Source organism: Lissotriton helveticus, chromosome 5_1 (genome assembly GCF_964261635.1).
Source record: "Lissotriton helveticus chromosome 5_1, aLisHel1.1, whole genome shotgun sequence".
Classification (NCBI taxonomy): Eukaryota; Metazoa; Chordata; class Amphibia; order Caudata; family Salamandridae; genus Lissotriton; species Lissotriton helveticus.
The window spans coordinates 1,516,944,238-1,516,971,909 of NC_136065.1; the positions used below are offsets into that span (position 1 = coordinate 1,516,944,238).

Here is a 27,672-nt window from a genome sequence, read left to right on the forward strand (position 1 = left end):
CACTCCCATTGTAGCATTGTGATTGGCTTGGGTAGGGGAGGGAGGCTGCCTGCTTTCTGTTCCTACCTGAGGCAGGAGAGTAGCAAAGCAGCAGCAAAACGCATCCGGGAGCGGAGGCGGCGCAGATCCCGGTAGGGTAAGTTGATTTTGTATTTTTAAATCTCCCCCATGCGAACCCCCACCTGACCCCCACCACCCACTCCCCCGCGAGTCATGCAGTCCGCGACTGCCCCAAATGTGTTTTTCTAAAAACAACTGTGAAATGAGCAGTGCGAAGTGGCCACTAATTCCACATTTACTACTTCAGCTGAGGAACACCCATAATGCTCAACAAGGACTTTTTTTTTTAAAACATACTTTGATGCTGCTGATGCCCCTGACTTTAATCTTCACCTGGATGGCCTGTTTGATATAACTAGTGATCTCATGTATCAAGGTAAAAAGAAGAAAGTCTACAAAGCTATGAGATGGCTAATCAAAGAGTTTGGTTTAGCGGATGTAGGGTATGTTAAAGGTTTGGGTATTCCTGGTGTCACTTTTTTTTCTGCCCCGCATCAGAAATTTGTTCGATTAGATTATATTTTTATCGCCACTGGATTTGTTAAGAATTCCAGGTCTGATATTCTCCCTAAAATAATTTCGGACCATAACCTGATCATGTTAGAATTAGGAAAACTACTAGCTGATCCACTGTATATTGAACATATCGGGAAGTGGATTGTTGATTTCTTTAATTTTAACCAAGGATCTGCCCCTGTAGGTTTAATCTGGGATGCTTTTAAATCAGGGGTACGGGGGGAGACGCTGTCTTATTCAATTAATAATCTGCGGAAAACTCAGGAGCTATTAGTAGCAGAGCTTAAAAAGTTGCAGGAATTTGAATCCAAACTCATGACAGCCGTTATCTCTGGCCAAAATATAGAGCAAATATCGTTGGAGTTGGCCATTCAAAAGTCAAGGCTTTATGAGTCCTTTGCCAGGAAACTAGCGGCACAAATAGCAGTTCATCGCTCGCAAGTTTATGAGTGTATATCAGCCAAAAAGATACGACAAAAAGAGGCGACTAATCGCATTGATAGTATTCAGGATGAGGCAGGGCAAACTCACGAAAAAGCAGATGAAGTTTTGGAAGTAGTTCGCCAATACTAAAGCAAATTATACAAGGATGACATAATAGGTTATACCTCTGAATCTTTTCTGGATTTTAGTGCCAGTACTGGAATGTCCATGTTAACCTTAGATCAGTTTACAGATCTAGAAAGAGATATAAAATGGGAGTGAAACTGAGGCTGCTATCCTATCACTTGCTTTAGGCAAGGCGGTGGGCCCAGATGGCATTCCGTTGGAGTTCTTCAGGATGTTTCGGCATTTGCTAAAGGAAGATCTGATGCTAGACTTTTTGGAAGCACAGAAGGGTTATGCCCCGGCATCCTGGCGCCTCTCGACGATTATAGCTTTTTTGAAAAAAGACAAAACACCTTTGTTGCCTGCATCTTATCGGCCCATATCATTAATTAATGCGGATAGCAAGATTTATTCAAAAATTTTAGCCGCACGGATATCTGGCATAATTCCATCTATTGTATCCCAATTCCGACATGGATTTATTCCGAATCGTGATACCACTGACCATGTTTGTCCTCTTATTGCTCTCGTGGACTGGGCTCTGGCAACTGAGACCACAATGGAAGTTACCCTGTTGGATCCCGAAAAGGCATTTGACAGGGTCGCCTGGCCATACCTATGGGATCTTCTCTATCAGAAGGGTTTTGGTCCAAAAATAATCTCTGCCTTGAAGGCTCTTTACTTCTCTCCAACCGCCTCTATCAGGCTGGTCGGCCAGGAATCTTCCCCCTTTTTTATTTTTCAGGGAACACGGCAAGGGTGTCCATGTTCCCCGCTTTTGTTTGCTTTATATATTGATTTGTTTCTGAATAAGTTGAATTGTTCTGAAAAAATCAAAGCGGTTCAAGTTTCCCACAGGGATTATAGAGCTCTCTTACGCGGATGATATTTTTGTGTCAACTACGGATATCAACACCGCGGTACCAGTGATAGAGGATCTAGCAGCCCAGTTTGTATTTTTTTCGGGGTACAAGCTGAATATCTCCAAGACTCAAATCTTTCATGTTGGTCAGGACCCCCCGGCGCATATTAGAACTGTCTCAGAAGTCACCTATTTAGGTATTAAAATATCACTGCCTCTTTCCAATATCCCTGACCTAAATATAAATACGGTTCTGAAAAAAGCCAACTCAATGTTGGAGAGAATAGACCATCTTCATTTATGTGGGCGCATCAATGTTTTAAACATGACAGTATTACCCAAGCTTCTTTATATGTTCCGAAATATAATGCTGGAGTTCCCACCTAGCTGCTTTAAGCAGTTAGAAAGGATGTCAGCAAGATTTTTGTGGGGCTATAAGCGTCAGAGACGGGCATATAAAAAGATGATACTACCGAAAGATCGGGGTGGCTGGTATATACCGCATTTTATATTCTATTATTTGGCGTCAGTCATGCAGTTTATCAATCCATTGGTGATTGGTGATAGGGCCAGAATCTTGCTATGCCATTCTCCCTCAATTTATGAATTTGGTCTTAGGGAGGGGTGTAGGGGTTGCTTAGTCAAAATCATAGAACCCAGTTATTTTAAAAAAACTTAATTTAAGATCCTGAAATCAGCTTACGTGGTATGGAGATATGTTAAACGCCAGCTTCGTTTCTCAAAGATTACTGCTTATACACCTTTTGCAGCACCAGATACTCTTCCTTCAATCTTTCTAGATTCTATTACGAACAGGTGGCGTTTTCATGGAATTCAGTACCTGGGTGATTTACTGCAAGATGGACACTTTGCTTCTTTTGCTGAGTTGCAAAATAAATTTGGGTTGCCAAAACGTGATTTTTTAAAAGTTTTTACAGATTTGCAGCTATCTGAATACTTTAGGACCCCAAGGGGAATCCCAATTGAGGAGAATCCCTCTTTTTGAGTGTATGTTTAGAAAAACACCGATAGGCCAATTCTATGCACAACTTATCATATCACTTCCTGATGATCTAGAGCACTATCATAATAAGATGGCAACAAAGCTGGGTATCAACATAGCTAATATGGAGGAATCAATATGTTTAGCAAATAGGGTTCAAATGACAGGAAGGATGCGTTCCCAACATTACATGGCTCTATTTGATCTGTACTACATGCCTGGCAAGATAGCTAAATGGGGAACAACGGTTGGGACTACGTGCAGCAGATGTGGTGAAGCTGCAGCTGACGTTGTGCATATGTTTTTTGCTTGTCCAAAGTAGCTGATTTATTTTCCTCCATTGAACAATTCTTGGGACTATTATTGGGTACACTGCTAATCATAACTGGGTAATTGGTTGTGTTAGGTGTAACGTCAGATGTATGTCTTAATACTTTCTCTGAGTACAGAAAAAGTTTTGTATTCATCTGTACGGCGCTAGTGCGCACATGTATCACTCATGATTGGATTAGTCACGATCCCCCCTCTTTTGCCACGTGGCGCGCTCGTCTTTTAGCAATGTATAATCTTGAATTGGCTTTATATAGGACTACGGGTCAGAAAAAGAGGACCGCTGGTATTAAGATTTGGGCTCCAGTCACGGACTGGATTACTGGATTTAAGCAAAACTGTTTTTTTTTTTCTCTTTTGTTGTCCTTGCAGCATATTCTTTTAGCAATGTATATTCTAAAATGCATATTCTATTTTTTTCTCTTTTCATATAATATTTGTTGTTTTCTACTCTGTGATAAAAAATCGAATAAAAAATATTTAATTAAAAAAATGATGCTGGTGATGCCCCTACAAGCAGCAGTGGCACCAACAACCATCATGACATAGTCAGCTGTGCATTTGGCCACGTCCTGAGCCCAACCCTGTACCGCTCACAGTGATGGACCTCTTACTTTACATTTTAAAAAATAGACATTCACTGCAAAAACAAAGGTAAAAGTGATGTTCTAGTTAGGTGAAAATATCAGTTAAAACACGCCATTAAATGAACTCAACCACTGGAATTCACCAGTTATGCATATTTTTTATAACTATAACTCATGACCTAAAGTAACTATAATTTGCGCCCTCACCATACACTGTGACTTACCTCACATATAAGGAATAAACAACTCACTTCCAAAAGACGCTAACAAAACAAATAGTAAATTAAATGGAACACCACAAAAACGTATTACAATGGAAAATATACCAGTTTCTTCATTTATTCAGAAATTGTATACAAATATTGAGTAATGGTTCAAGCACACCATTTATATATAATGACTGCCACAACCCCCAATCAGCAAAAAAGAATCCACTTCACACTATCAAACTACATACATACCACTCAGTAATTGCCCGTTGTGAATAATGAAAGTCATAAAGTTAGACTTTCGTCTAACTTGACCATTGTGAATCAGGCCCATACTGTACAAAAAGTTTACCTATAAATCAATTTTCAGTCATAGGAATAGGAGAAAAACCACAGCTCATAAGTATAGTATACACCTTTTCTGGTGTCAGTCCAACTGAAGCGCAGGTGCCAGCATGCGTTTCGGTGTCAAGTAGTCAGCTGACCACACAGCTAGTTCAGGGCACAGACAAGTAATAAAAGTGGGAAGGGGGATCTTATCTAGAAATATAAAAACGAACAGATAAATAAAAAAACTCCTACAGGTCCATGCAGATAGCTCTCCTGTTTCACACATTACAAGCTTAGCAAAAGACTCAACATGCAAAGACTTGAAACCCAAGTTGTGCCTTTAGAACATGGATACACTAAAAACCACATGTAGACACACCTTATTAGGGAGAGGTGTGGCGCCGCGGCCAGGGCGACTGACGCTGGAATCTGGGGATCAGGGTTCGATCCCCGGCTCCGGCGGCAGGTTAGCCTAGCACCATGTGACTCTGGGCAATAGCTTGCTTAATCTTCCCGACGGCCCCCAGCGCCTAGAGACCCTTATGGGTGATTGTGCGCTTTACAAATGTGGATTTATTTATTTATTTATTTATTACCAAGTGCCTATAGGACCCCATTGTTTGTATTAGAATACTTACTTCACATATTACATCACTCATGCCCTATTACACAATTGATAACATCAAAAAAAATCTATTTGTGTATGTATATATATATGCACGCTCCCTTCTTACACCAAGGAAAACGAGTCACTCTTGTAGCGGGTGCTTTAAACCGCGTTGGTGTCCGCGGTAATATAAAGTAGCTCCAAAATCCCAAAAAAATACCCAGCCGGGTTGATTAGGACACAAAGCACTCCCAAGCACGACAGTCGCTTCCAGCAGGGGTAGGTTTATTTCGATAGACGCGTTTCTGGAGATAAGACTCCCTTCGTCAGTATTTACATCAGTGCAACCAAGAACTGAGTCCTTATCTATGTTTCCCATAAATCATGGACATAAACGAGGGACTAATGGAACGCCTCATGAGCGCCATCTTAGAAAGTGCAAATACATGAATTAACCAAACATTGCTTGTAAGTATGTTACACCATAAATTAAGCCGTGTATCGGCAAATTCATCATCCTAATAATTACCCGTATCATTTATAATCAGACAACCATTAATATCTGACTTGCAGGGCTAAGATGACTAAAACTTCAACCTGTCTATCAAATCATCGATCAATGATAGAAACATCAGGAGAATCTCGCCATGGATCGGCATTGGCAGCCCAAAGGACTGCCCACTAGAGGTGGAACTAAGTATACAGCAATGTATTATACAAATATTAACAAAAAGTTAATAAAAGTGGCATCTTACACCCCAAGCCTCAACTTGATTTAAAGAACCATCAAAAAGTAATAAATAAATCATCATCCAATCAACATTAATACAGATTCCATAACCAAACATTTTTCACTTTCGCATCGTTATCAACCCAAGTGGGAGGCCAGTTCTTCTCCCATGTTCAATCCCTTAGGTGCTTTGGTTTCTAAATCTATGATATAACGGGACTCGAGTCTCCTTAAAGAAAGCAATCTATTGTCCCCTCTAGGATTTACTTCTACTCTGTCCAAACAGAAATATCTCAAAAGGTTCCTGTCACTATTGTGTTTAATGGAGAAGTGGCGTGCCACAGGATAAGTAAAATCCTTATTTGCTATTGCACGCATGTGCTCCAATATCCTTAATTTGACCGGATTGATCGTACTTCCCACATATCTCAACATGCAAGGACATACTAGGCAATAAACTGCATGGTCAGAGTGACAAGACATGAATTTACTAATCTTCTTCCCTCTACTATGTCCCGGGACCTCATAGCTCAAAGTTCTTTTGCTAGCAGAGCAGGCCTTGCACTTTCCACATGGAAAGAAGCCCTGGGCTTCCTTCAGCGTACCCTGTCGCTTCTCAATGGGTCGAAGGTAGCTATGGACCACTTGGTCGCGTAGTGATCTCGCCTTCCTGTATGTAATTAATGGCATATTCGGTATGTCAGAGCCAATGATTGGGTCCGCTTTTAGAATATGCCAATGCTTGGACAATACCTCACGCAGTTTCCTCAGAGGAAGCAGCCAGGGAATGTATAGAGAGATTTGTGGTAAGAGGATATATGTAGCCCCCACTACAGTGAAGTTGTTAACTTGAGTGCCAATAGGGCATGGCACCAGACTCAATCAGCACGCAAGCTTCAGATCATAAGAAATGAGTTCGAGAAATGGATTAAGAGGTGTGCATCCTGCCCCCCCCAGTTACAGTGCAGTTTACAAAATGCACTACACCAGGATAGCACCCACAGATGAAGATAAAGAATATAGAAGAAATGATGGCAACAAAACACGAGTCTGCACGCCAGTAACATCAACGTGGTTCATCAAAGACAGTGACAGAGACGCTCGAGGATTTTATTTCAGACGAAAATGACATTGAATATTCACACTCTATAAGTTGTGTACAATTTGGCATACCATTGTTTTACATTCAGCAACATTATCGTGAATTGCACTGAACGGTTAAATTCATTTGAATTGCATTATGGGCGAAGTAGTGTTTCACGAACAAAACTCAATAAGTGACACTAGGAGGGCGGGAAATTTTAACTGCGAGCCTAATTGGGAAGTTGAAACCAGGTGTTTATAAGAGAGGGTTTCAGGGAGGGAGATCAATGGGAAGTTTAGACGGAGGAAGATAGTACGGTTTTTAAATAACAGAAGGCAGGTACGTGACAAGTGGCGCACATTGCAAAGGCATGGTTTGGTGGGCAAAGCACTAAGTGTGGAGGGGTGGGTACAGAGAGAGGTTAAAATTGTTTGAGAATCACGGAATGGAAGTAAACACGAGAGACAAGCCTCGGCGTTCTGTATACGGTTTACTATTGGTAAAAAGAGTGCATGCAGAGGGTTTTTGAATATGGAAAGGTTTCGAAGGGGCACACTAGTGATACACTGCAAGGGAATATTTGAAAGGCATTGTGAGAAACTTGAACGTAGGGAACCGGGTGATGGTGAGGTTTCAACTGTTCGTAAAATTGCATGTAAGGAATTGGGCGATGGGGTGGTTTTGACTGTTCGCATAATGGGAATGTGACAAGGATTCAAACAGGGAGGAGTAAATTAATAAAACCGCTTGGTACTCAGGGTCTCTCGTAATGCATAGATTTGTGGCATGAAGCCTTTGAAATATATAAATATTTTCTGGAATCGTGCAATAGCTTCAATCATATTGGGTTAGTAGTTGGTAATGCTAATATGGAAGTGGATAATTCATTTTGTGATTGTGGTTATCTTTATTTGTTTACAGACACCCCCGAAGAAGGGCGTTGTGCCCGAAATGCATTGGGTATTTGTTGAATAAACGCTGCCTGAAATGAATTTATGCTTTAGTCCTGCTCATTCTTAAAGTCTGGATAGACATGGATTGAACAGTAAAAACTCGGAAATAGCATTTACACTTTTGCGTGTGGACTCGAACTAAAATAGAAGAATAAGCATGATAAATTTGAAAACTACGGAGTAAAATGGATGAGTGTTGAAGAAATAAGTAAACATTTTTGCAATTGTGCACATCAAGCTGTGCGATTGTTTTGGGGCTATATGTAGCCCCCACTACAGTGAAGTTGTTAACTTGAGTGCCAATAGGGCATGGCACCAGACTCAATCAGCACGCAAGCTTCAGATCATAAGAAATGAGTTCGAGAAATGGATTAAGAGGTGTGCATCCTGCCCCCCCAGTTACAGTGAAGAGGATATAGTCCCCATGTTCTAAAAGAGACCCTGAAGAAAGTTAGGAGTGTTTCTCGATCCAGTCTTTTCACAAAAAAACCAGTCTCTAGCACAGAGGGCAAATTCCGCATGATTACTTCCTACTCTGCGGACTCCCATAAACTGCGTGAGGTATACAGGAAGGCGAGATCACTACGCGACCAAGTGGTCCATAGCTACCTTCGACCCATTGAGAAGCGACAGGGTACGCTGAAGGAAGCCCAGGGCTTCTTTCCGTGTGGAAAGTGCAAGGCCTGCTCTGCTAGCAAAAGAACTTTGAGCTATGAGGTCCCGGGACATAGTAGAGGGAAGAAGATTAGTAAATTCGTGTCTTGTCACTCTGACCATGCAGTTTATTGCCTAGTATGTCCTTGCATGTTGAGATATGTGGGAAGTACGATCAATCCGGTCAAATTAAGGATATTGGAGCACATGCGTGCAATAGCAAATAAGGATTTTACTTATCCTGTGGCACGCCACTTCTCCATTAAACACAATAGTGACAGGAACCTTTTGAGATATTTCTGTTTGGACAGAGTAGAAGTAAATCCTAGAGGGGGCAATAGATTGCTTTCTTTAAGGAGACTCGAGTCCCGTTATATCATAGATTTAGAAACCAAAGCACCTAAGGGATTGAACATGGGAGAAGAACTGGCCTCACACTTGGGTTGATAACGATGCGAAAGTGAAAAATGTTTGGTTATGGAATCTGTATTAATGTTGATTGGATGATGATTTATTTATTACTTTTTGATGGTTCTTTAAATCAAGTTGAGGCTTGGGGTGTAAGATGCCACTTTTATTAACTTTTTGTTAATATTTGTATAATACATTGCTGTATACTTAGTTCCACCTCTAGTGGGCAGTCCTTTGGGCTGCCAATGCCGATCCACGGCGAGATTCTCCTGATGTTTCTATCATTGATCGATGATTTGATAGACAGGTTGAAGTTTTAGTCATCTTAGCCCTGCAAGTCAGATATTAATGGTTGTCTGATTATAAATGATACGGGTAATTATTAGGATGATGAATTTGCCGATACACGGCTTAATTTATGGTGTAACATACTTACAAGCAATGTTTGGTTAATTCATGTATTTGCACTTTCTAAGATGGCGCTCATGAGGCGTTCCATTAGTACCTCGTTTATGTCCATGATTTATGGGAAACATAGATAAGGACTCAGTTCTTGGTTGCACTGATGTAAATACTGACGAAGGGAGTCTTATCTCCAGAAACGCGTCTATCGAAATAAACCTACCCCTGCTGGAAGCGACTGTCGTGCTTGGGAGTGCTTTGTGTCCTAATCAACCCGGCTGGGTATTTTTTTGGGATTTTGGAGCTACTTTATGTATATATATATATATATACATATGTTGTGTGTGCCTGCTTTTGTGTATTTTAATTTATGTGCTGGAATTGAAATTCTCAGCCTTCAAAGTCCAGCACTGTGCCTACTATTGCTTATGCTGCAGTGGGAATAGTAATAGTGACATGTGCAAAGTCCAACATATCCTATACTATTGCTTTGTTTGGAGTGGGAATTGTAAATATGATCCCTCCAAAGTCCCACACTTTACCTTCCCTTTTAACAACCACTCCTGATCAGTGCCCTCTGGAAGCTTTGGCTCCAGCTCGTGTGAGAACACATGGAGTTATTGGGAACAATAAATGTTACAAGGCAGCAGATTCAATCATTTGTTGCGCACCCCAGGGGAATATTCGGTAAGGGAGGTTGCTCCCCTTTGTCCTGAAGAAAATCCTTTTTGAGTTATTGAATTGGTCACGTCAAGTTGTAGTTGTTGACCGAAAATTCATTGTTGCGCCATAAAGTGAACTTAAAATGTGAGTCTGCTGTAATGAATTAATGTATTGGTCTGTCAACGATAGCATAGGATGTTTGTTCTTTTTAAGAAACACTAGTACACTTTTTCACTTTTTGTCACTTATCACCTTTACTGTGCTGTTGTCAGGTTGGGCCTGGGCACCGCATGTGCAGCTCTGCGAGCCATGCTGTATTGCAATATGGAACAGAAGCCCCGCCTACTCTCCGCCTATATTTGTCATTGGCTTGTGTCATTGTCATTCGTAAATGCTGGCTTCTGATTAAGTAATAAGCTTGTTAGTTCCTCTTTAGTACCGCTTTGCCTTCATTCATAACCTCCCATGAGGACCTTTTACTTCGTATGTTACACCGTACGTCTTCTTTTGTCTGTAAGCACTATTTTCTTTAAATAGTTTCTCCTACTGCAGGCACAACATGCTTTCCTGCAACATCAGCGCAACATGTGCACTTTCACTTTCTAAGCAGCCAGGGCAGCCAGGGTAGGCCTCGCATTTACAAATGTTTCACCTCAATTGACATTGTACATGACAATGCCTTTTATTCCTGTTTTAATTATCAAAACATATAAATAAAAAGCCTTGTCATTTACAATGTCAATTGTTTAAACTCCCGCAAATGCGCAGACCTATTGCATTGCAAATGCTTGTTAGAGTAGCTATCGTTTGTGTTTTTCTGAATCAGTTACTATCCATACAGTGATGAATAAATCTGTGTGATTTGCACAGAAAATGAACAGTGGTTGTTCTGCCATAGACGCTAAGGCAGAGAGACGCTTCTCCCGAGGGAGCCATTGTACACATTGTGGGTGTAAATATGAGTCATTCCAACAAACACTTTTGGACCCAAACACTAGACGGCACTAATACAGCAAGTTCATCTTGAAGCATTTCAAGGCGCAGAACCATTGTTACCGGTAAGAAATTGTTTTTTAGCGACAAAATAAGTTTGATCGCAGTGATACAACTACCAGGCAGTGAGCGTATTGAAATGTTCTTTTTTCCTCTGTTTTTAGCTGTAAGTTGCAGCAAACCTCCAGATATAGAAAACGGGATGCACAACGGCACGAACCGAGAAGAGTATGGATACAAGGAAACCATAGAGTACCGGTGTAACTCGGAGAATCTTTTGCTTGTTGGAAGCAAAACAATTACTTGTCAAGAAAATGAAAGTTGGAGTGGGACTCGAACTTTCTGTAGAGGTATTATTGCAGTCTTCATGGTGGATGAATGGTGCGCAAGAAGAACCAAGTTAATTTGTTTTTATTAACAGTAGTTTGAAGTATGAGCGCGGTTTTATGTGTGCAGCTGAAGAACAGGTATTGCCTAATGCATGGGTACTCACAAACTTTCTCTCGGGGGCCAAATTTACAGTGTAGTTTGTGTCTGAGGGCCGCACCAGTGGGGGCGGGGTCAGTGGGGGTGGGGGCGGGGCTAGAGCAACAAAAAAAAACTGACCATGAGGTTGATCACTTGTCCCTGCAGCGGACGCCTTTGTCCACTGAGCCACCAGACCCGGCATACACACATCTCTCTCTCGCTCTCTTTCTCGCTCTCGCTTTCTCTCTCTCTCTCTCTCTCTCTCTCTCTCTCTCTCTCTCTCTCTCTACCGCTCTCTCGCTCTCTCTGCCTCACTCTGTCTCCCTCACTCTGTCTCCCTCATTCTGTCTCCCTTTCCCTTTCCCTCCCTCACTCTCCCTCTGTCTCCCTTTCCCTCCCTCACTTTCCCTCTGTCTCCATTTCCCTCCCGCACTCTCCCTCCCTCTCTCTTTACCTCCTTCACTCTCCATCTGTCTCCCTTTACCTCCCTAACTCTCCCTCTGTCTCCCTTTCCCTCCTGCACGCTCCCTTTGTCTCCCTTTCCCTACCTCTCCCTCCCTTCTCTCCCTCCCTTCCCACCCTCACTCTCCCTCTCCCTCCCTCCCCCTCTGTCTCCCTCCCCTTCCCTCTCCCTCCCTTTCCCTCCCTCCCTCTCCCTCTGTCTCCCTTTCCCTCCCTTCCTCACTCTCCCTCCCTCTCCCTCTGTCTCCCTTTCCCTCCCTCACTCTCCCTCTGTCTCCCTTTCCCTCCCTCACTCTGCCTCCCTTTCCCTGCCTCTCCCTCTCTCTTCCTCCCTCTGTCTCCCTTTCCCTCCATTTCCCTCCCTCCCTTTCCCTGCCTTTCTCTCCCTCCCTCCCCCTCCCTTTCCCTCACTCCCTCTCCCCCACTTTCCCTCCCTCAATCTCCCTCTCCCGCCCTTTCCCTCCCTCACTCTCCCTTTGTCTCCCTTTCCCTCCCTCACTCTCCCTCTGTCTCCCTTTCCCTCCCTCACTCTCTCCCTTTCCCTCCCTTACTCTCCCTCACTCTGTCTCTGTTTCCCTTTCCCTCCCTCACTCTTCATCTGTCTCCCTTTCCCTCCCTCACTCTGTCTCCCTTTCCCTCCCTCACTCTGTCTCTGTTTCCCTTTCCCCCCTCACTCTCCCTCTGTCTCCCTTTCCCTCCCCCACTCTGTCTCCATTTCCCTCCCTCACTCTGTCTCCCTTTCCCTCCCTCACTCTCCCTCTGTCTCCCTTTCCCTCCCTCCCTCTCCATTCCTCTGTCTCCCTTTCCCTCCCTCACTCTCCCTCTGTCTCCCTTTCCCTCCCTCTGTCTCCCTTTCCCTCCATCACTCTGCCTCCCTTTCCCTCCCTCTTCCTTTCTCTCCCTCCCTTTCCCTCCCTCCCTCCCTCTGTCTCCCTTTCCCTCCCTCCCTCTCCCTCTGTCTCTCTTTCCCTCCCTCCCCCTCCCTCTCCCTCCCTTTCCCTCCATCCCCTCTCTCTCCCGCCCTTTCCCTCCCTCCCTCTCCCTCTGTCTCCCTTTCCCTCCCTCCCCCTCCCTCTCCCTCCCTTTCCCTCCCTCCCCTCTCTCTCCTGCCCTTTCCCTCCCTCCCTCTCCCTCTGTCTCCCTCCCTCCCTCTCCGTCATCTCACCCTTCCTGTGTGTGCCCGGGCTGAGACAGCTTCCGGGCACACACACACTGAGCCGCACCCGAGCACTTCACAGGTCTTTAAAAGGCCATTCGCGTGTTAATGAGGCTGTGTTGTATTTCACTTTTTAGCGCCGCAGCTCCACTCTGACTATGGCTGGCCCCCACAGAGCAGCAGAGTCTCCGAGTCACACTGGTAGATGTCTGAAAGGTCCGCGGGCCGCCAGGAAAGTCGTGCCGGGCTGCTGGCGGCCCGCGGGCTGTACTATGAGTACCCGTGGCCTAATGCAATCAATCACCTACAGGCTCGGATGTATGATTAAACAACTACTACTCAAAGACCGAATGCCTAAACCACGAAGATTAAACAACGAACTAAGACAAACCAGTACATTCTTAGCTAAGACTTCCTTAACCACGACAAATAATTGCCACATTACCCAAATATACAACTATATTCTCAAAACAACGCATGTCTTTTTTAATAAACAATTTCAAGTGAAGAATGTTTAAAGTAACAAATTATCAATGTAATAATCGTTTTTAGAAATATGGATGAACTTACAAAAAGACGGTAATAAACACTCGAAAACAACAAAATATAAGTCCTTCATATGTTTTACATACTATATTATTTTATAATTTCAAAATACATTTGGATGGCCTAATGGAGAACCTTCAGCTTCTGCCTCATTGGCCAGGGCCGGCAGGGGATATTTGACACTAGCTCCCTCTAAAACAGGATATGCTTGATGATTATTTCAGGATCATTTCCATCTACTTTCCTATCTTCGTTGGTGTTGCCACGGACACGCAGACAAGTAATTACAGCCGGAATGGAGCTCGACTCCTTAACCTCTCCTCTCCCTTTATAAAACTCTCAATACCCTGTATGTAAGTTTCTCAGTGGGAATCTTCACTGCTCCTCACTTGGTTTCTGTGCTGCTGCTCGCCTGTCCGTGCTGTGAACCACTGCCATTTCCCTCCAAACCACGATGCAGCAAAACGAAGATGCATAACTTGACGGCATACAAAACTGGTAGGTATCTTACTCGTGCCCTTCCTAAATCGTGGTTGCAGTGTCATCTATTGGCCAGTTTCATGAAAACCTGAGGTGGTCGTTTTTCGTGTACATCGTGGTATAGGATGTCGTGGCTCATGGAAAGGTTGTTGTTTAAGACTCGTTGTTTACTACACTCATTGTTAAAGATTCGTTATTAAGGCTGTTTCCCCTCTCCAGGTACCAGTGCATCTGTTTATGCAGTGGCAGCTTTAGTGAGGCACTGGGTTAGACAGACTGTGCACAAGGTGAAAGCATATTGACCTGATGGGTTGTAGGCTTGGGCATTTTACCAACAAATCTTGAGGGAGGCCAGTCCAGCTTAGAGAGTCCCTGGCCGCACAGTTATTCCTTCGGGAACAATGAGGCACAATTTCAGCACTGGCAAGTTCTGGCTTGCCAAGGTGAAGGCCACAGAATGTCTGCACAGACTCGCGGTCACCCAAACTTCTGTTTCAACAGTAGGTTTGGGCAAGTAAAAGCAATTCGGAGATGCCTTTAAAATACTAGGCGCCGGGCCCTCCTCACCCTTGTTTAACACTATTTAAAGAAAGACCCAGGGGATTAACTTGGTCAGTAAGATTAGGGGTGGGGGGAGAAGAAGGGGTTCAGATGTTTCAAAAATCATGCGTCAGAGTAATAAAAGGGTTTAGTGGGCAGTCGAAATCAAGAGAAATGCGGATTGGAAAGGGTGAGGGAAAATACAATATTTTGTAAAATAACACTTTTTGAAACTTTTCAGAGAGTGTGTGTGCTTTTTTTTTGTGTGTATGTTAAAATTCCTGGTGAAGTCCGACAAGCACCTCAACATATCCGACTGACCACACATGTACCCAACGTATTTCCAGAAACTGCATATATTAGAGGGGGTGTAACACCCCAAAATCCCTCCTTGCAGAGCCAAATAAAGTCAAGTCATTTGCTTGCAATCTATCCAGCCAACGCTTCTATAACTTCCCAAGAGGTTGCAGTAGGGGCTATTCTTAACAACCCCCTAACATCTGTCGTCTACAGCCTGCCGCCCTTAAGAGCCATGCGTCATACAGCCTGTTCTCCCCAATAATTTTCAACCAGTACTTAGCATATCCGTCTGTTCCACCCTACTCATCAACTAAAGTCCTCCTGTAGATGAATCCCAACAAATGACAGTCCAAAGTCCACCACCGCCATAGGACGGAGAGGGTCAGATAGAAGTCTTGTGGGACACCCCCGCGCCGCACGGCCACCAGCTGCTGCGTGTGCCCCTCTGTGCCTGTCTGCCTCGCCGCCGGTCTAGCGGCCGCCTTGCTCCTCCCTTGCGCGCTGGTTCTGCTGCCTTGCCGGAATTTGTGCTTGTTTGTTTTTCCAGAAGCCTGTGCTTGTTTTTGCCGTAATTTGTGCTTGTTGTACCATTAGTAGATTAGAAGTGAAGTACCACTTGTGGGACACCCCCGCGCCGCACGGCCACCAGCTGCTGCGTGTGCCCCCCAGTGCCTGCCTCTGTCTCAGCGCCGGCCTCGCTGCCGCCCTGAGCGATCTCCGTGGTGTTTCCCCCGTTTTTTCCAGTAACTGTGCTTGTTTTTTCCTGAATTTGTGCTTGTTTTTTATTTCTTCCCCAGATCGTGTTTCTCTGTAGTTTTCACCCGCTTTTTGCCTGAATTTGTGCCTGTTCTCCCCAGATCGTGTTTCTCTGTAGTTTTCACCCGCTTTTTGCCTGTATTTGCGCTTGTTCCCCCCAGATTGTGTGTAACTGTATTTTTTCCTTGTTTCACTCAGATTAGCGCTTGTAAATTGCCGCTCATCATCGCGCTTTGCCCCCGCTTCCCGCCACCGCCTTAAGCCCCGCCCCTTTTCTCTTCTGTTTCCCTCCCCGCTCCCGCCTCCCAGCTGCTCCGCCCACCCGCGCACGTGGCCTTAAATGGCGACCGTGCGACACAGGTGAGTGTGACCCACTTGTGGGACACCCCCGCGCCGCACGGCCACCAGCTGCTGCGTGTGCCCCCCAGTGCCTGCCTCTGTCTCAGCGCCGGCCTCGCTGCCGCCCTGAGCGATCTCCGTGGTGTTTCCCCCGTTTTTTCCAGTAACTGTGCTTGTTTTTTCCTGAATTTGTGCTTGTTTTTTATTTCTTCCCCAGATCGTGTTTCTCTGTAGTTTTCACCCGCTTTTTGCCTGAATTTGTGCCTGTTCTCCCCAGATCGTGTTTCTCTGTAGTTTTCACCCGCTTTTTGCCTGTATTTGCGCTTGTTCCCCCCAGATTGTGTGTAACTGTATTTTTTCCTTGTTTCACTCAGATTAGCGCTTGTAAATTGCCGCTCATCATCGCGCTTTGCCCCCGCTTCCCGCCACCGCCTTAAGCCCCGCCCCTTTTCTCTTCTGTTTCCCTCCCCGCTCCCGCCTCCCAGCTGCTCCGCCCACCCGCGCACTTGGCCTTAAATGGCGACCGTGCGAACGCGCAGCGTTGACGCGCAGCGGGCGCGCCGATTGTGCGCCGAAGGCGCGCCAAAGGTAAGCCCGTCTGCGCCCGTCCGCGCCTGGACCGCGCCCAGCGCCAGGACCCCTGGCCCCCACCGACGGAAGCCGACCCGACGAACCTACAGCGCCGCCGACCTCACCGCACTCAACACCGGCCACATCCCAGGATGTCACCGAGCCGCCCCGAAGCACACCCACGGACCCTTCAGCTGCCTCGCCTGCAAGTTCACATGCATCCGGACCTTCCCTGCACCCGACAAGCCGAACTCCAGCAGCACCCACCTCAAGTGCATCCTGCTCAACACCCGCTCCATCCACAGACACGCCGTAGAACTCTGGAACCTGCTCGACACAACCGCCCCCGACGTTGCCTTCATCACCGAGACCTGGATGAACGCCTCCTCAGCCCCAGACATCGCCATCGCCATCCCAGAGGGCTACAAGATCACCCGGAGGGACCGCGACAACCAGACCGGAGGAGGCATCGCCATCATCCACAGAGACACCATCCGCATCACGACCAACACCGACGACACCCTCACCACCGCTGAACACCTGCACTTCCAGATCCACACCAACCCGAAGACTACCCTCAGAGGCACCCTGATCTACCGACCCCCGGGTCCACGCACACGATTCAGCGAGGACATCGCCGACTTCGTCAGCCCGCACGCTCTCCCCTCCGCCGACTACATCCTCCTGGGGGACCTCAACTTCCACCTGGAGAACAACAACGACCGCAACACCACCACCCTGCTCGACAACCTCGACAACCTCGGACTCAAGCAACTGGTAACCACCCCCACCCACCTCGCCGGACACACACTCGACGCCGTCTTCTCATCCAGCAAAGACGTCACCTTCAGCCACGCTACAGGACTCCACTGGACGGACCACAGCTGCGTCCACTTCACCTTCAGAAGAACGACGATCCACCACCTCCAGCAACAGGTTGCTCGAAGAAGCTGGAACAAGATCACAGCCGACCAGCTCACCGCCTCCCTGAGCCAGCACCCTCCCGCCAACTCAGCGAACCCCAGCCAGGCCGCCGACAACCTCACGAAGTGGATCAGCAACTGCGCGGACGAACTCGCCCCTCTAAGGACCCCGCCCAGCAGATCCTGCAGCAGAAAAACACCATGGTTCACCGACGAACTCAAGTGCTCCAAGAAGAACTGTCGAGCCCTCGAGAAAGCCTGGAGAAGGGAACCAACGACGGACAACATGACCACCCTCAAGCTCGCCACCCGGAAACACCACCAACTGATCCGCGCCACCAAGAAAAATGCATACAAGGACCGGCTGGACAACAACGCACACAACTGCAAGGAACTCTTCAACATCGTGAAAGAGCTCTCCAACCCCAACGCCGGAAACAACGACATCACACCGTCGCAAGACCTCTGCAACTCCCTCGCGTCCTACTTCCACAACAAGATCACGGACATACACAACAGCTTCAGCAACCAACCAACGCAAGCCACAACCGCAACGACGCCACCATCCACCACCCTCCGCACCTGGACCCCGATCAGCACCGAAGACACCATCCGCACCATGAACTCCATCCATTCCGGATCTCCGACTGACCCCTGCCCTCACCACGTCTTCAACAAGGCCGACGCTGTCCTCGCACCCCACCTGCGGGACATCATCAACACCTCCTTCGACTCCGCCACCTTCCCTGAGAGCTGGAAGCACGCCGAACTCAGCGCTCTCCTCAAGAAACCCACAGCAGACCCCACCGACCTCAAGAACTACCGTCCCATCTCGCTCCTCCCGTTCCCGGCCAAAGTCATCGAGAAGACCGTCAACAAACAGCTGGCCGCCTTCCTCGAGATGAATGGATCCCTCGACCCCTCACAGTCCGGCTTCCGAGCGAACCACAGCACCGAGACCGCCCTCATCGCCGCCACCGACGACCTTCGAACTCTGATGGACAACGGAGAAACAGCGGCCCTCATCCTCCTGGACCTCTCCGCGGCTTTCGACACTGTCTGCCACCGCACCCTAGTACAGCGCCTCAGCAACATCGGAATCCAGGAGAAGGCACTGGAATGGATCACCTCCTTCCTCGACGGAAGAACACAAAGAGTCCGCCTACCACCGTACAAGTCAGAGGCCACCAAAGTCATCTGCGGCGTACCCCAAGGATCCTCGCTGAGCCCAACCCTCTTCAACGTCTACATGAGCCCCCTCGCGGCCATCGCACGCCAACACAACCTGAACATCATCTCCTACGCCGACGACACCCAGCTGATCCTCTCCCTGACCAACGACCCCTCCACCGCCAGAGCCAACCTGCACGAAGGGATGAGAAACGTAGCCGAATGGATGACGACCAGCCGCCTGAAACTGAACTCAGACAAGACGGAGGTCCTCATCCTGGGCTCCACGCCCTCCGCCTGGGACGACTCCTGGTGGCCCCCCGCCCTGGGCACCGCACCCAAACCGACGGACCACGCACGCAACCTGGGCTTCATCCTGGACTCCTCCCTCTCCATGACCAGACAAGTCAACGCCGTCTCCTCGTCATGCTTCAACATCCTGCGCATGCTACGTAAGATCTTCCGATGGATCCCCACCGAGACGAGGAAGACGGTCACCCAAGCCCTCGTCACCAGCCGATTGGACTACGGTAACGCCCTCTACGCCGGAACCACTGCCAAACTCCAGAAGAGACTCCAGCGGATCCAGAACGCCTCGGCGAGACTCATCCTCGACATCCCCCGACGCAGCCACATCTCCGGACACCTGAGAGATCTGCACTGGCTCCCGGTCAACAAGAGAATCACCTTCCGGCTCCTCACCCACGCGCACAAAGCCCTACACGACCAAGGCCCGAGCTACCTCAACAACCGGATCAACTTCTACACTCCCAAGCGCCTCCTCAGATCAACCAACCACGCCCTCGCCGCCGTCCCCCGCATTCGAAGAGCGACAACAGGAGGAAGATCCTTCTCCTACCTGGCCGCCAAGACCTGGAACTCTCTTCCGACCAATCTGCGCCTGACCCAAGACCACCTCTCCTTCAGGAAGAAGCTCAAGACCTGGCTGTTCGAGCAGTAGCGGCACCCCCCCCCCTCCCAGCGCCTTGAGACCCTACGGGTGAGTAGTGCGCTCTACAAATGACCTGATTGATTGATTGATTGATTGAAGTCCTAGGTGAGTTCCTTGCTACTCGCAATTCGGATGGTAATGCCTCTTTCATGTCATCGAATTGTCAGATACACGTTGTGCCATTTACCACTCTAGCCTACACTTATCCCCGGAGAACTGATGTAGCTGCTAGGAAAAAGTGATGTTCCTTGGTGAAATTTTCCCTCCAATCTGTACCTAATGGCTACTCTTAGACCTACATAGCTGTGTTGATCTCCAAGTAACCCACAAGGCCCCTGGGGATCTGCCCCTTCTTCCATTTTAATGAATATCTAGTCAAGGTAAAGTGTTTCCCGTTACAATCAAAACTTAGACAACAAAGAGCTGATCCTTCAGCTCAAGGGCTTCAGTAAAGTAAGTTAGTGCTTCATGTTTGGACTATATTCAAAATGGGTTGTCCATCATAGGGAAATGTCATGATTACTTCTAAATGAAGTTCCCAATGTTCAACTTATCAATTCATGTTACTCATAAGTAAAGCTTTTACCGCACTTTTGTATTCAGTTTTCAAGTAGCGATATTGGGATGACTTGATCCTTAAATGTTCTTTACTGCCCAATCAGGAAGACTATTTGCCAACTACCACCCCAAACAACGTCTTCTGGAATATGAACTACTGACGCCCTCCCTCCATTCTTTTGGTGGGACTCAAAGTGCAGGACTTTACACCTTGTCATCAGGTTCAATGCATGCTTCATAGAGGCCCAAATGCAAGATAGAAATTGCACCACTTCAGAGAGTTAAGCATTCACACCCTATCCATCACAGGACCACGGGGTCTGCAATACGGATCCAAATGGTGCATTTTATAACATAATCGTAAATGAAGGTTTTACACTGAGAGCTGAAGAAAGACTTATTAAAAATCCCAGTATTTTCATTTATACTATATAGTATGCAGATCTGTTTAAAAATCCTCCTACCGCCACTGATAACTCACAAGTGGTGAGGAGAACAGCCTTTACCACGCGGATTTTACTCCGCATACCGTTACAACGCGGTTTTTAGAACGCAAGTCGTAACCACGACTTGCGCTGGAGGGCGCAACAGGACAAGGAATAATTTAATTTAATATCCAACACCTTCCCTACTGTACGTAGGCTGGTGTTGGAATAGTAAATTAAAAAATTCCGCGACTTGCGTTGAAAAACCGCGTTGTAACGGTACGCGTGGTAAAACCATGCGTCGTACCGTCATACATCCAGTGGTGAAAGTGGTGCCTTTTTTGCTCAGTTTCACTAAATATAGTGACTAGAATGCCATAAATGTGACGGAGTATAACTAATCTGTGCATGGAATTTGACATGGCTATGGCGTCCTTAAATTTTTTCAAAATGGATGTAACTTCATCCTCTTTCTCTGCTTTCTCCTTCGTCGTTTTCCACATCCTTACTCATTCGAGGGCACTTACTATCTCTGGAGCACAGTTACACTAGCTGCACCAATCATAACTGTAACTCGGCCATCCTCCAGCACAACATGCTTATGTCAGGCTAGTCTCCATGCTCGGGCATTGGAAGTCATCTTTCCTACTCCACTGGTCCCACTCAACTCCTCAGCGTCTAAGGCAAGGCCTGTGCATAAGGAAACATACACACAGAGGCGCACCTAGAGCCAAATCTCGGGATGGGGGGGGGGGGGTAAGACATTTTTTGGGGGTGGCTAATTCTTCAAGCAATAGGCTGAGTGGAGCTGCAGGGGCTCTAGGAAGGGGTGAAAAACAACACATCCTCATTAACAAGCAAATGGTCTTTTAAAGACCATTTGCTTTCAGCTGTGTGTGTGCCCAGGAAGCTGTCTCAGTCGGGGCGGCAACATGCGAACCCTGGGCGGAGTGGCGCTGCACTGGAATGTGATAGCTCGTGCTGGAGCATCATCACCTCGAGTACTAAGTACTGAGGAATGCTATTTGCGTGACATTGCATTTCAGTGTGGCAATTTAGTGAAATGCGTTATTTGAATCCGTGATGCGTGGCACTTGGCAGGGCTGTGAATAAGTAACTTTAGTTTCTATTTTTTAAATTTCTTTTTCTTTCCAGTTGTTACTTGCACCGATCCAGTTCTTAAAGATGGAAAAGTTGTCACTACTCTGCAGCCTCCATTTCACTACAGACATTCGGTGTCCTTAGAGTGTAATCAGAACTTCCGGTTGGTGGGGACGAACAACTCCACATGCGAAAGACACGGCCAATGGTTCCCACGTCTACCGCGTTGCCAGCGTAAGTCTTCTTCTCTGGTGGAAATGGGACTTTAATTACGAACGGCAAGAAGTAAAGTACGAAAGGAACATGCAACATGTTTCTATTTGGTTCTAGGAATGCATGATGCCATAAAAAATAGGAATCTTTGAATTTTCATTCCAGAAGGTATCAGAAATGTTGCAGACGAGTCGGCTTGTCACATTTTGCAGTGGGGCCCTTCACTTAGAATGAAGAATAAAGCATTGCTAGTTAGGGTGACCTGAGGCCATCTATGAAAAGTTCTCAGTTAATACCTGTGTATGCTTAGAAAGATGAAACCATTATGAAAAATGGGGTAACCCAGAATGGTTCAAGGACCTGGGTAGTTAATAATAACAAAGACAATGGTCCCAGCCAACGATAGAAGAACAACAAATGAATTCTTACAATCAATGCTTAATTATTTTTGAGCAATCAAATAATTCAGCTCTAAAGAGTCAATCAACTAATATTTTCAAAGACGAAAAAAGTAACAACACCCTGACATGTCAAACCAAGTTGGACACAAGGAGTTTAATAAATCACTCCATCGCACATATTTATATACATTTCTAAAAAATTTACATTAGCGGTATGAAGAAGCAGAATTGCTAAACGGTGCCAGAAAAAAGAAATATATTATATTTGTTCATCAGCTTATATTTTGAACCATTATAACTGTATATAACATTTCTGTGTCACTAATTCCGAATAGCCTTTTCACCCTTTTCTTATCACTGCACTTTTTTCTTTTTTTTGGCACTGTTTAGCAATTCTGCTTCTTCATACCGCTAATGTAAATTTGGTAGAAATGTATATAAATATGTGCGATGGAGTGATTATTAAACTCCTTGTGTCCAACTTGGTTTGACATGTCAGGGTGTTGTTACTTTTTTCGTCTTTGAAAATATTAGTTGATTGACTCTTTAGAGCTGAATTATTTGATTGCTCAAAAATAATTAAGCATTGATTGTAAGAATTCATTTGTTGTTCTTCTATCGTTGGCTGGGACCATTGTCTTTGTTATTATTTTTTTTTTTAGAAAGATGAAAGGCTGAGTCCGCCCTACCAGGATTCAAAGCTGAGTACATACACATCACATGCTCAATATATTGAGTTGCCCTCCTGGGGGCATATGTATGAAACAGATTTTTAGTCGCAAACGCTGCGAATCGCAAAAAAGCAGCGTTTGCGACAAAAAATTCGCAAAACACGATGTATAAGGAAAATCGCATCGCAATATTAAGGAATCGCAAAATTTCCAATCCTTCATTTTGCGTAAGCATTGAAGGAATCGCAAATTGCAATTCCTTAAATGCTATGCAACTAGCACCCAAGTTGTGCGATTTCTCCTTAAGAAATCGCAAATTACCACCATCTTCAAGTTGGTGGTAATTTATGATTTCTCTCAAAAATCCACTTTTTTGCATTTTTTCAAGGTGCCATGTGGCGTACATACATGCGCATCAGGGTGTCCTTATGACACCCTTGCACCCTTGAAATTATTCTCAATTTGCAATTCTCAAATATCGTATTGCTAATTGAGAATGACTTCCCATTTATTCCTATGGGACTCATGGCCCATAGGAATGAATGGGAAGGTATTCCTTAATTACGATTTCGCAATTTGCTAATCGCAATTAAGGATTACTAAGAAATCTCATAAAAATTGCGAATTTTTAAATACATCCCATTTTGCAATTCTCAAATAGCGATTCTCAAAAAATCGCTATTTGAGAATCGCAAATACGGATTTTCATACATACGCCCCCTGGTGAACTCCTGGGGCCGTATTATGAATACGGCACACTTTCCTTGTTTACACCACGACACCCCTGCACAAACAAGGAGGTGAGCCCTATTAGAATGAATGCACTGCCCCAAGGGCAGTCATGTGCTTGTGCCGCCCTGAAGGCAGCACATGTAGTGAAATATGGAGTAGCAGGCTAAAATCTGCTCTGTGTTTCTCTGTGCAGGCAGCAACCCTCTTGCACTTGTATGGGGGATTAGAGATCCCCTTGCAGATGGGTGCAGAGAGAGACTGCTCCCGCCTGCAGGGGGATGTCTGAGGGGTCCATGGGACCCTGTTTCTCCCCCCAGAGGACTGCTTTTAGGAGGCGCAATGAAAGTGTGCAATCTTTTTGTGGCATACTTTCAGTCTGCCTCTTAAAGGCATATTTAACTCAGTGCCCACGTCAGTAATATTGCGTGCGTGCAGAGGCAAAGTGGTTCTTTCTTTTGCATAGGGTCAAGTCTACATGCAAATGAGGGAACGCCCTCTCATGATAGCGTTAGTGCAACATTTGTGCCACCTCTATCTCTATTACAGAATGGAGTCACACAAGTGTCTGTTGACCTTTCTGTAATATCATTGTGTCCTGGGGGCGCTCAAAGTGTGCCTATCCCCATTGCGCTCCCAGGGCACATTGTATTATACGGGCCATATGGCCCTATTACAGACAGGGTGCATTTTTCCTGTTCGTGCCAAGGTGGACCTTTAAGCAGGTGTGCTGGGTGCAAATTCAGAAAGTGCGCCCTATTATGTTGAATGCCTGCCCTCAAAGCAGCGACGAACCTGCGCTGCCCGCAAGAGAAATATGGAGCTGCTGTTTAAAAGCTACTCCATGCTTCTCTGTGCAGGTGGCAACCGTCCTGCACTTTTAAGAGGGATTAGAGATCCCCTTGCAGGCAAGTGCAGTGAGTGACTGAACCCGCATGGGACCCCCTTTCATCCCTCCTGAGGACTGCCTTCAGGAGGCAATTCCTGAAGGCATGTTTACCTCTGCCCCCATGTTAGTAATACATCATTGGTGCAGAGGCAAAGAGATTCCCTCATTTGCATAGGGACGTGCCCCAAGCAAATGAGAGAACAGACTCTAATCATAGCGCACCAGCGCTATCTGCATTACACAAGGGTTTGTGGTCCTTTCTGTAAAAAGTGCCCCAAGGTGCACAAAGTGGGCGCAAATGGCCATTATGCCCCAGGGCACTTACGCAATACGGGCCCAGGTGGTTTCTCACTGTGCCATAATAGTGAACTAATAACATCTATTTGAGATTGTGTTTCTTTTTTTTATGTAAAAATTCGAAATTCATGCTTATTTATTGTCATAGCAGGAGGGGCCCTGATGGACCAGAGCAATTTTCTCATACCTCAAAACGTCTCTGCAACCAAATACGCCCCCCTCTCTCACCCACGAAATCCTTCCATCTGCCTCTCATTCACAATTTCGTGGGGATCCTTGCCTTAGCTCCAGACTCCTGGAACAAGGTACCATAAAAGTAAACCCATCACTCCCCTCAAGCAGGGTCGGAATGGCCATTTATCCCACCGAGCTTTTCCCTAGAGGGGGAGCCATCAGAGACTGGTTTTGGAAGGTCGACTGCCTACACCTCTGTCTGTAGCTCCCCGATGGTTGTGGCAGCAAGGGACAGTGGGGGCTAAAAGAGACAAAGAAAGAGAGAGGAAGAAACTAAAATGAAAGAGACATTAGACAATAACATGGTTTTAGGCCTACTTTGCACATTTCAAGGGCAGCTTTTGATTCCCAGCCTGGCTCTGCCCTCAGTACACTACTGGAGCGACTGAAATAAACTGTAGATGTCTGGTGTCGACCTTCGGATCAATAAATCCACTGATTATACAGATGAACATCCAACCCACCTCCTAGCTCGATCAGCAGAGCATCTCCCCGAGTGATCCAAACTCACCTTCTCAATCCCCACTTTGCCTGGAACATCAAGTTGATAAACGGGATTCCATTCAGACCACTATTCTCACATTTTAGGCCTAACTAAAACGAGCTGTATTTTCCACGCACATAAAATAATAATCAATACATATACAACGGGATTTGACGAATACAAAGCAACGACCACATCACTACTGCATCAAACAAGTAAACACCACTTAAAATGAGTAAAAGGGCACCGCAGCAAAGCTTCCAACTTAAGGTCCAATGTCTCTCTGAACTAAACAGCTGTGTAGATTCCTGGAACAATGATGGCACAAATCCAAATAGAAACCTACAAAGCGGTATACAAAGGTTCTGAAAAGCCTCCCAAAATGGAAGCTGGAGTGATAACAAAGTATATCTTGCACATTGCATAAACATATTGTGATAGCAGATAGCATTTGGAGGCCTTGTGGATATTTTTGTAATTAACTAACCCTTAACTATTGCTCAACCCACCCTCCTCGTTGCCTCCTTCAGTATAAAATTAGGTTAGTCGTAAAGTTGAATGCATCAGGTCTACATCTGGGACCATCTTCCGCTGTGTTCATAAAGCATAATGTTTCCTCCCTGGCACCAAATATGGGTAAGATAATGATCTCTTCTCTTAAGACTTGCATATTACCACGCCAATCAAAACAGTAATCTCCCCACTTCTAAAATACCTATACCAGACGGACAGCCAACTATCACACAATTTCCAGTCTCTTTTACCTCATCTAAACCTCATAATGATCTTCACGTTGAACAAAATCACCTGTTCCATGACCTTCAGTCAGGGTTATGACCCATGATAAGGTGCAAGGGAGATTATTAATACTCAGTGGGTGGGCTGGATAGGCCCACTTAGGAAAAAGTTTGAGGGGGATTGTGTTACAATCAATTTCAAGAACCCACAGTGGGCAGAGAAAACATTAGCAAGTGCCCCATCACCCTCAACCCGGGAATTTAACACCACACTCCTTCCATTAGGCTATTTCTATAGACATTTGATACCCCAGAAACAAGTTATGGAGAGCCACCCCACTACTTCTTATCAAGATTTGAATTTTGGCGCAAGATCCAAATCACCGCTCTTCTTACAAAATCAGGATTTTGGCCATTTGAACGGTCATAATAATTGGTGGAACCAGATCCCAATGTTAGTACCCCCTCCCCACTCTCCGCATCACTTTCAATTCTCAAACATGCACCAATACAATTATAGAGATAGGTCTTATCCTGCCTCTGACCTTCATCAGTTTCAACCGATAACTGAAGTAAGGTCAACATTCAACATTCCCACTTATAATCGTTTCGAATATTTTTCCAACCTAGACGACCAGGATTGACTGAATATAATGCCTAAAATAGACATTGATAGCCTAGTTACAGTCAGTACACAAGAGGGATATTCAGCTTCAGCTGCAGTCTGTCAGGTTCTGAATGGCACCTTAGAAACCATGGAATTGATGCCCGCTCACGGCAACCAACCTGTTGTTGTTAATACCACTTCTGAAAAGCAGTGAGCACCAGTACTAGGTTTAGGCCAGGCAACCATTGTAACATCCATGGGTAATCTATCCTAAGTTGGAATGTTGCAGGATTGGAATCTAAACTATCGGATCCTGCATGGATTGAGATAATCAATGATGCGGATATTCTTATGTTCCAGGAAACATGGGCTGTTGGTAATTTGTATATAGAGGGCTATCACTGCTTCAGCCTAACATCGCCTAAACCGAGTTTTGGCCGAGCGGTGGGTGGCCTTTTTGTTGGGATCAAGATTCTTGCAGGTGGTACAAATAGAAACCTGCAGAACGATGGTCCGGAAAATTCCAACATTCAGATTCTTGAATATAAGTTGAAGTCAAAGACCACAGTTTATTTAATTAATTTTTATAATAATGACTTTTATCATGTACCAAACAAGAACTTTTTGGCATTATCCAAGGTTTTGAGTAAATTGGAATGTTCCCTCTCAGTAGACAATAAGTCAGGTATTTTAATAGGGGGTGATTTCAACGCAAAACTAG

General features: G+C 45.8%; 1 protein-coding gene across 1 annotated transcript in view; it reads left to right on the forward strand.

Annotated features, from left to right (window-relative positions):
- Window positions 1-27,672, forward strand: part of LOC144755524 (C4b-binding protein alpha chain-like) — a 553,044-nt gene that overhangs the window by 375,930 nt on the left and 149,442 nt on the right. Inside the window, exons 11-12 of the mRNA XM_078644533.1 lie at window positions 11,108-11,293; window positions 21,744-21,923. Of these exons, the coding sequence (XP_078500659.1) occupies window positions 11,108-11,293; window positions 21,744-21,923 (366 nt within the window). The remainder of the gene's footprint in view (window positions 1-11,107; window positions 11,294-21,743; window positions 21,924-27,672) is intronic.